At 33.4% G+C, this 10,096-nt stretch overlaps 3 protein-coding genes across 4 annotated transcripts in view; all 3 read left to right on the top strand.

Annotated features, from left to right (window-relative positions):
- LOC18016932 (mediator of RNA polymerase II transcription subunit 7a) overlaps positions 1-414 on the top strand; it is a 2,218-nt gene extending 1,804 nt beyond the window's left edge. Inside the window, exon 7 of one of the 2 annotated variants that reach the window (XM_024156355.1) lies at positions 107-414. The gene's annotated coding sequence lies outside the window, so the exon portion shown is untranslated. The remainder of the gene's footprint in view (positions 1-106) is intronic. The other variant, XM_024156356.1, reaches the window with a different exon arrangement.
- A 5,169-nt stretch (positions 415-5,583) lies between these two features.
- On the top strand, positions 5,584-5,961 carry LOC112086789. The gene has a single exon (XM_024156580.1). The coding sequence runs from the start codon at positions 5,636-5,638 to the stop codon at positions 5,825-5,827; it is 192 nt and encodes a 63-aa protein (XP_024012348.1). The 5' UTR covers positions 5,584-5,635; the 3' UTR covers positions 5,828-5,961.
- A 1,514-nt stretch (positions 5,962-7,475) lies between these two features.
- On the top strand, positions 7,476-9,909 carry LOC18016931. Its single transcript, XM_006398702.2, has 6 exons — positions 7,476-7,678; positions 8,019-8,495; positions 8,580-8,748; positions 8,843-9,295; positions 9,383-9,462; positions 9,559-9,909. The coding sequence occupies exons 1-6, from the start codon at positions 7,604-7,606 to the stop codon at positions 9,712-9,714; spliced, it is 1,410 nt and encodes a 469-aa protein (XP_006398765.1). The 5' UTR covers positions 7,476-7,603; the 3' UTR covers positions 9,715-9,909.
- The last annotated feature ends 187 nt before the right edge of the window (positions 9,910-10,096 follow it).

Genomic DNA, 10,096 nt, shown 5'->3' with positions numbered 1-10,096 from the left:
CTACTTCTTCGCACTTTTTTTTATTTCAATGAATCTGACCCAATCTGTTATGAAATAGTGGTTTCTTGTTTTTTTTTTCTAATAAGCAGTGTTTTCTCAATATCAGTGGGATTCTCCGCAGGGGAACATAGCCCATTCTGATTGTCCCAAAGCTGAATGACACGTCGGAGAATTATCACCTCTTATTCAGTAAAACAGACACGTCGGATTACTTCACGTGGACTAATAGGGACATGACTTATTCACTTCATAGTTCTCTTAAATAAATACTACAAATAGCGATTGTGGGATTCATTTGTTTCCATTATGACTCATTTTCTTTTGCGATTCTATTTATTTTTGTCAACCAGATTATTTGTCTAAGGTAAAAGAAAAACTGTTGGCCAACAAAAAATGATAAAACAGCTAAAATTTATCAAAACATAATCCCATTTTCTAATTTCAAATGTCTAGTTATAGAATTTAAACTGAATTAGTGGATGAGTACAACAGGTTTTTTCGTTTGTTAAAGATTACAATGGTAGTCATGTCAAAATGTGATATAATTTTTCTATAAAGTATTTTGCACATTAAAATATTAACGTGTCTCATTTACCTTGGAGCCCGTGATTCTTAACCATTATTAGTTTTCAACTAAATAATGATTTCACGTGGGCTGTTGTTTGCGCATTTAGTCTTTCTTTAACTCAAGTTTGTGTTCAATTTGATGACTTTCTTTAAATTCTCATAATTAAAACTTAAAAGTATAATTTCATTTAATTAAATACACTGTTAAGAAAATATATATACAGTGTTATTTTAGGGGAAACGGTCTATTTCCCCCCATAACTTTCATATAATACTATATCACCCTGAACTTTGAGCCTCGGTTTGTGTCTCACTAAAACAAAAGTTAAATAGATTATTCTCCCTAGTTGCAAAGTTCGAGATCTATTTCCCCCTCAACCAAAATTTCGATGGTTTTACATCGGTTCCGCATGTAAACCGTAAACCAGACGTGTTGGACCGAAAACAAAACCAAAATAAAAACCAAATCCGATCCTAGATCCGACCCATTCCCCCGACCCGTTCCCTAATTAAAATCCCCAAATTGAATATAAACCCTAAAACTCAGTTTTCCAAAATCAAAATCAAAATCGCGAATTCGAAATCAAAATCGCGAATTCAAAATCAAATCTAGTGGAGGATGAGCAATATATCCGGCGCATCTAGTGGAGTATCAAATGGTGGCCGAGATCGAGGAAGAGTCATGGGAATCTTCGTCTCGAAATTCAGGTACTTCTCTCCACTCCAATGCCTCCATGATCGAAAACGCTTTCCAATTTCGATAGAAGGTTTCTCAATTTGGGGAAATTTGAATTCTGGGTTCGTTTCTCAGGTTAGGGTTCTAACTGATTTGGGGATTTTGCTGTAATCGGGTTTTAGGTTGCAGTTTAGAGCTCGGGTGGGTTTTAATTGGTTTTTACGGGTTGTAATCGGGTTGTAATCGGTTTAGGTTAGGTTAATTTTGGTTTAGCGATTATTTGGTATACAGTAACCAACTAAAAACGTGGGTTGGGGGGAAAAGGATTTCGAAATTTTGGTTGAAGGGGAAATAGATCTCGAACTTTGCAACTAAGGGGAATAATCTATTTAACTTTTGTTTTAGTGAGACACAAACCGAGACTCAAAGTTCAGGGTGATATAGTATTATATGAAAGTTATGGGGGGAAATAGACCGTTTCCCCGTTATTTTATGGAAAGAAACGTGGGCCAATGATAGGTGAGATGTCGCTTGTCAGCAATAGCTGGCCCACTGGACCTCATCACCTTTCAGGCGTCAATATGACACGTCACCGAGGTCCCCAAAGTTTTCTTTTTCTTGATGTGAAATTATGAGAATGGACAAAAGATGCCAGATATATACACCGATACGTACATTAATGTAGACGTTTCATGTCTTTTTTTTTTTTTAAAGGTTGTCATATTGAAATTTTTTGGTTTTGGGTTTTTTACATATACAAAATAAAATGCAAGCTATAATTACTGATACATAACGGACAAGCTATAATTACATATACAAATTTTTTGGTTTTGGGTTTTTTTTGTTAAAGGGTTATCATGTCATGTAATACTAATAAATAATAATTAATTACTAGAATTACTGATACATAACGGACAAAATGAAAATGCAATAACCAAAAAACTAGATAATATCATACTATAGGATATTATAATTGGTAAATTACGTTAGAGAATTATCTGATCATAGCAAAACATGTGGGGTCTCGAATAAATCTTTTCGCTAGGGTCATATATACTTGTATAGACGTTCATTGCCATTATTGTAGAAAAATAAACAGAAAACACCAATGACCAATGCATTATATATGTGTCAGTAAACTAATACCCGTGATTAATAGTTGGATATAATTCACATCTCCATGGTTTATCATGACTGGTGAAAATGCAATGGATCATTATGTTAGTTTGTTTTAATGAATACAGTTACATCATAAATAATATATGTATATATAGTTGTATACTATATATCCTTAATCAAGGGAAAAAGCCAGCCATATCTTATTAGTTTTTAAAGATTTGAAATTAGTTGGTTATAATCCGTCGTATGTCAGTTCTATCAAATATAAACGAAACTATTATAATTATAATCATGATAATAATTTAACTATTCTTGTACAATGACCTGAAAATTAAAGGACTATTTATTGTATGTATACTCGTATAAGATGTATATGTATAATGTACTCAATTTAATTAGCTTACTAAAACAAATTCAAAGTATAAATTACTTCATCTACACAAGTATTTCCTAGCTAGTATAAATTATGTTGAAGACTTGAAGGTTAGTAAGTCATAAATAGTTTCGAGTCTTCATGTGTTTTATTTTCCTTTATTGATCCTCATCTACTCTGTTTGAATGTTTTTTAATTTCTTGCAACTAAGTTTATGAAGTTTGTCTTTTTAACAAATAGTATAAAATAACTGCCAAATAGAGGAGCGTATCTGTTGAACCAATTGCAATTAAATAATAGAGTAGTGTGGCCAATTAAATAATTGGCCGAAAAGACCTCTCCATAATTGGAGCTTTGGATATATAACAAAGCACAAGTACCAACAAAAAAACAAATGAAAATAATGTTAACGAAGACAATAATCGAGCTTATTATTAATTATCTTTGGCTTTTTATATCTCCTCATACACCCTATATATAATTGATATCTATAATGCATAGTTTCCTACGTGATTAAAAATATCAAATCTTCCTCGTTTAACCGTATTATCGCAATCTTATTTGTTAATTACATCTTTTCTACTTTTGCCATTTCTATTGTTGTTTTATCGCTGAACAAATAATAGCTGGAAAATGTCATATATTTGTCAAGTGATCTACGTCTTGGACCTAAGTAACTGTTAGTGTATTAAAAATTCGACTCAAAAACAAATTAATCAATCATTGTACATCAAAATCAATTGATGAACAAAAAAAATACAGAAAAACATGACATGGTTGGTTTGTCGTTTATCTAAACCGACTAACATAGATTCAACATATACTTTCATTGGGTTTGATCAAATCATGACATCGTTTTGTGTTTAAATTGATATAATAATAGAATTAGTAGTAATTAACTAGAGTAGACGACTAGACGTAGCTTGGTCCACCCTCCAAAAACATAAACAAATAGAAAATTCTATTTTTTTTAGTTAAGAACAAATAGAAAATTTGTTATTTATATTTATTTGACAAATATAAAATTCTATAAGAATTCATGTATCTATGTATTATAAGAATTCATGTATCTATGTATTATTTTAAATGTGTCTCTTGGGATTTAATCTCGATTTTTTTTCCCGAAAAACATATGCATTATACGGGTTGGAACCCCCATACGGATATTGTTGTGGTTAGAAGTACGTTCAATGAAAAACAATCACCAAAATCGACCAAGCAAACAATATATTATCGTTTGCTGAATCTAGCTAGTGACATCTAATCCTTTCTCTCAACTCGTGAAACATAATCGTATAAGTAGACAGATAGTGTGAGAATATTTTCCAAAATTATGCGATGTGATAAGTTCACTTTTTAGGTGACTGCATGTTCGATCAAAAGGTGCCAATAATTCTGTATAAATGAATTAATCTTCTATGCAAAAAGTAGAATATCGAATTGTCTAGTGACAACATGGCACCTACTTATCAGTTATTATGATATTATTATGTTATGCAGCCTATATTATAATATTGTATTTGTATCCATTTACATAGGTAACATATAAAATTCAGAAAATATTCCTTTTGTTAAGAAAATTAAAACAAGGGAAGAGAATTGCAAGAAGAACGATAGCAATCTTTCAACTATCCTTATCTTATCCAATCCTTTTCAGGTCATTGACTAATTTTCCAATTAATCTAAATATTAAAAAGTTAAGGCATCTTAAATTTATATACATATCAATTGATTGCTAATGTAACTTTAGTTATAATACTTGATTAAATTTGCATGTGGCATGTTTTCCTTCGATCGATCTAACTCCGATATAAAAGAAGATGGTATATATCATTATTGAAGTGTACATAAGGTCTTTCTATTTTCAGTTTCGAGATTCGTCTTAATTTCGATATCTGTTTTCATCGATCAAGTTCTTATGTATAACTAGTACTTCTCAATATTTGTAAATTTTTTTTTTAAAGGTGTTAAACAAAATTTTTTTTTGTAAAGATGTTAAACAAAATAAATAAAAAGAAAGTATAAACAAGAAAAAGGAAAGAAAACAAAAAAACAGGCAGAAGATCCCGATGTTCACATTCAAGAATCAAGAGAAATATGAGTAATTTAATTGGCGAGGATTAGCTACTTTACCTAAAGAGAGTGATTAAAATGTATATCTGGACTCTGGGGTATCGTTTCATTCTACGCATTTTTTTTGATCTCATGGGTTTCTCATGCTCTTACAAAATATTTAAATCTCATGTCGAGAGCCCATAAGAATAAAAGTATGAGCATTATACTCTATATGATGTGGGCCTAATTAATTGTGTACACAACGTGAAACGTTTGATAATGCGTTTAGACTTATCCTACCCATTGTACCAGTATTATGTGGTTGAAAGTGTTAGGAATCTATAGTAAAAAAACACACACATCAAATTGAAAATTCTTCTTATAATTTCCTCGTGCAAAACAGATTTTAGTCAATACTTGAGAGGATTGTATTTAGATGAACACATCAAATGTGCTGTTTAAATTAATTTGTAAAGCAGTCTATTTGCGCAAAGCGTCGTCTAATGTAGCTTAACTGCACAAAAGCGACATGCGACACAAATAAAAAATATCTTGACAATTTGATTGAAACGTTTAGGAACGTAAAGGTACACACGTGTTGCTCATGCAATGCAAAGAAAGAAAAGGTTCTAGAAAATTGTTGGATCCATTGATTTTATAATTATAGCAAACAAGACCAAATCGTCAACAACCAGCTTCATTCAATATGGATCGTCCACTTGTCAAACTCTCACATCAACCAATCATTCTATCTCTCTTTATATATCTCTGAAACAATAACACATGTTCAACACAAAGCGTGATATTGTGAATAAATTCTGCAATTACAAATCTATTGATCGAATATGTGTTTCTTTGATAATCGGTGCGATCGAAATCTGACGGTGGTGAAGATGGATGTGGCGTGGTGGATGGAGGCGGCTCCTCCCCAGATAATTTTCCCGGAGAAGCCATCTACTTCTCCGATTCTTGAGACGATTTTGGAAGGACGAGAGACCGAAGAAGATGATCAAGAACATGATATCAAAGACGTTTGATGATCAATTTTTTTTTTAAAATAAATATTTGGTCAGGTAGATTTTTTTGTTTGTTATTATTATATGAATGTATAAGATGAGATTTTTGTATATTTATAATCATATCTCATGATAAATAGCTATTTGTGGAACTTTCACGTCTTGTAGTTCGGTGATCAGTTCCTAATATCACACATCACACATTCATGTCTATGTGACTATGGGACGGTATAAGGAACGATCAAAATATTCAAATTTCATGAAAATAAACAAAAGAAAGAAAATATTAAAGAATGTTGAAGCTTTCCAATCCAATTTTGATAGATTTTCATAAAAACCGGACCACAAACCAGTAAACAAAATCTTGACAGTCTAAACAACAATTAAACCGGAAATTAGAGTCCGAAATTATTTGTACTCCCTTCGTTTTAGATTTTATTTTTTGTTTTAAAAAGAATTTTATTTTGTATTTTCAATGTAATTTTTTATTTTTATTTCTTTTTTTATCTCTTATTTAAAGATAATAATTAAAGATATATTTATATATTTTATTAATTTCTTAATCTGTGTGAAATGTGTTAAAATGACATTATTAATAATGAAACGAGGAGGGAGTATCATTTATCAACCACAAGACTACTTATCAATTTTTTGAGATTGGCACGCCGCACGTGTCTGCAAAGTAAGCAGTATACGCGTCATTCAGATGTTTTCTAATCAGAGGCGCGACGATCTAGACGTGAAACATAAATACCACGTGCGACAAATAAGAATCGCGACCAAAAAAAAAAAATTTTATATGCCATGTGAGTAATGAAAATAAGGGTTTCCATAAGACCTGGTTTAAATGCAAATTATGGTTTTCAGTGAACGTCAAATGGAATATTCGGTTAAAAAGCAAAAAAAAAAAAGCAAAAAGAATCGACTCCTAACCCGGTTGAACCAACACTCCACTGATGGCCACAAAATGTCCACAATACACAATTTTACCTTTCTCTTGTTCCTCTGTTTCTCAGATCCACAAACCATCATATGCTTACGAGTTTGAGATCATTCAATCATGGGGAATATCGACAGTAGACGGAGGACCAACATTCCTCCTCCGGAGACAGAAACGGCTTCTCCTCCTCTACCCGAAATCCCGCCTGATCGTCTTGTATTCCCGGCCGCGACAAACTATTACGATAATGTGAATACTGAATTATCAAATCGTATATATAATTCTTATTAGAATATAACATTTTCCAAATGCTGGTAAAAAGAAGAAAGATTTTATATTAATAATATACAAAATACAAGCTTTTTTCTTTTTTCCCGTTTGAATAAAATATTTATCAAGGTGTACACAATAATCAAAGGAGAGAATATTTATGACAAACCAAACGAGAAAAAATCACTGGCCTGTGTTGGAATTTGGAAACAAACCATGAATACATCAAAATTTCCCTTCTCATTTAGAAAAATATATTCAAAATTACATTATTTTTTTCTGATTTTGACATGTGTAAATATTTTACTACCAAAATTTGTTGTCAAACATATAAACACCACGTTGACAACATATATATGTTTTAAGGAATAATATTTAATAATAGATGGAAAAAAATAAAACCGCCGAATCCAATTTATATAGTAGAGAAACATGGCAAACAAAACAAAACCGAAGCAACCCCGAAGAGTTATCCTTAAAATTGTCTCTTTTTTTTTGTAAATAATTAAAAAAAGATCGATAATTTGTTTTCCGGGGATTCTTGCTTGTTTAACTATACCGTTTCTGGATTTTGTTTGAACTGGAAGATGGATGATGATAAAGATAAAACTCGCGAAGTAATAGAACATGGGTCCCGCGAAGATATTTCTCCAGCCCGAATGGTGAGTTTTCTCACTCTTAACTTCAATTCCAAAGTTTTTGAATTTCCCAGAAGATACTTCGTTTAACTTAGTTTCAGTGGTTTTTATTTCATGGGTATCTATCATCATCGAAATCGATGTTTTTCTTTTTGCTTCTTTCTCCTGATTTAGCTGAGACCTCGAGGCTTTCTGGGTTTATAATTTTAGGGTTTATAGATTCCGGATTTTCCGTTCGAATTGCTGACATTTCTGAAATACAATAGACTTCTAATTGCTGATTAAGAAACAGCGAGACTCAGAGTTTTGATGATTTGTCAAAGAATCGATTTTTTTTCCTGAATTTCAACTTTGGGTTTTGCAGGATGGGGTTTCTATTGAGATTACAGAAACGTTATCACCGAGCCAACAGGACAGATGGCGAGGCCTTGTGTTAGATATAGAATCAAGAGAACACGAAAAAACTCATGGTGATTTCTTGAGAGCAAATGGATCATTGACTCCTAGTCCTGTTTCTAGAAGGTTCAAGTTCTCTCCAATGTCAAGCCCTAGAATCGGGAGACGTGTTGGATCCTCCTCGTCAAGAAACAGGACTAACCTGAAAAATCTCTTAAACTTGAGAAACCGGAACAACAACAATGCAGATACTGAGGAAGGGGTGTCTTTGGCGTTTGATGGCAGAGATAATAATAAGTCTCTCATTCCAAGAACATGGTCTCTCACTAATCTCTTAACTCCTAGAAAATCTAAGAAGGCAGAGTCTTTGCCGGTAACCCCTATAGCTCACTCAAATCCTGAGTCCATGCACGGGAGCTATGCGGTTGATCAAGTTACTTTCATGGTCAGTCTCCTATCTTCAAAACTTGGTTAATACTATTAACAAGTAGAGTATTTCGATTACTGATTTGACTGTTCTTGTTACTAGAATAGAGAGCATGCACTGCCTATTCCCCGTTCACGCTCCGTCCCAACGCTCATCGACAAAGATGGAAGTGTAAAGCCGTTAGGGGTTCTCCGTGTGATTCCCACTCCATCTCGTGGGGATACTCAAAGTCTAGAGATGATGCAGGCATCAAAAATGAGTAAACTCAATGGTTAGAAATCACCTTCCAGAATATGTCTTTGTGATGCGGCACTTTTGATCCGGTGTAACAAAACCCCACCTTACATCTAGTGATATGTGTTCAGATGACGAGGATGATGGCGGAGAAGATGTTCCTGAAGAAGAAGCTGTGTGTAGAATCTGTATGGTTGAGTTAGGAGAGGATTCAGAAGCTTTCAAGATGGAATGTATGTGCAAAGGGGAATTAGCTCTTGCCCACAAAACGTGCACCATTAAATGGTTCACCATTAAAGGGAACATAACATGTGATGTGTGCAAACAAGAGGTGAAAAATCTCCCCGTGACTCTTCTCCGCGTGCAGGATTCTCAGGACCGGTCTAGAGCAGCTGAACATATCGAGGTTTCACAGTTCAACGAATGGCAAGATGTGCCAATCCTTGTCATTGTAAGCATGCTGGCATACTTTTGTTTCCTCGAGCAGCTTCTTGTTATGGAAATGAAATCAAGCGCCGTTGCAATAGCTTTACCGTTCTCTTGCATTATCGGACTTCTTGCATCGATGACATCAACAACAATGGGTAAATATAAGAGTTCTTTAGTCTTTCAAAACTATACTTTTTTGTTTTTTCTTTGTATTCTAAGTTAAATCCTGAGATGTGGTACAGTGAAGAAGAACTATGTGTGGATCTTCGCAACCATTCAGTTCGGTTTCGTGGTCCTTTTCGCTCATCTCTTCTACTCATTTGTAAGATTTGTTGTCTCAGATAAATTTTCTTCTGAAACTGACTTCATTAAAGCTCTGGTTCTTGATTCTCACAAACTCTCATTGACTTGTGTGCAGGTTAAGCAGCCGGTTATGTGCATTGTGTTAGCCACTATGATCGGATTTGGACTCACCATGTCCGGCACAACAGCGATTAACGAGTATATGAAATGGAGGAGAGACCATTCTCACCAGCCAGCCGAGCCAGCACCGTCTCAGACAGCAGCAGTATAACGCAGTTGACTGAAGCTAGAGTCCCTCAAGAGTTGAACCTTCCGGTTCCGGATTGAGTTTTTGGTTTAGCTGAATAGATTTGTCTCTGTTGTTTGAGTTGTAAAAGCAGCACATTGTATTTGGTGTCAAGAAGAAACAAAACAAAAATTAGGCTACATTATTAGTTCCCTTTATATTTAATCAAATTTTCCTCTCTTTTTGACGTCTCTATCGTTTTTTTTTTTTTTTTACTTTCTGTTCGATGTTAACAATAATTCTACTTTCTTAGATATTTCTTTCTGTTTCACATTTTTAATTCCAAAGATAATTCGATATCAAAAGGAGTAGTTAGAAGATTATGAAAAATGTTGCAATGTATTATCATCCAATTATGTTTTTCTTT

This window comes from Eutrema salsugineum, unplaced genomic scaffold (assembly GCF_000478725.1).
Source record: "Eutrema salsugineum unplaced genomic scaffold, Eutsalg1_0 scaffold_2, whole genome shotgun sequence".
Taxonomy (NCBI): Eukaryota; Viridiplantae; Streptophyta; class Magnoliopsida; order Brassicales; family Brassicaceae; genus Eutrema; species Eutrema salsugineum.
Note: the sequence above shows the minus strand (reverse complement) of the source record. Positions and strands in the feature narration are given on the sequence as shown.

Coding starts and splice junctions, on each gene's coding strand:
- LOC112086789 (XM_024156580.1), top strand. CDS start 5,636: ATGTGTTTCTTTGATAATCGGTGCGATCGAAATCTGACGGTGGTGAAG.
- LOC18016931 (XM_006398702.2), top strand. CDS start 7,604: ATGGATGATGATAAAGATAAAACTCGCGAAGTAATAGAACATGGGTCC. Junction 7,679..8,018: donor ATATTTCTCCAGCCCGAATG/GTGAGTTTTCTC, acceptor TGGGTTTTGCAG/GATGGGGTTTCTATTGAGAT. Junction 8,749..8,842: donor AAAAATGAGTAAACTCAATG/GTTAGAAATCAC, acceptor ATATGTGTTCAG/ATGACGAGGATGATGGCGGA.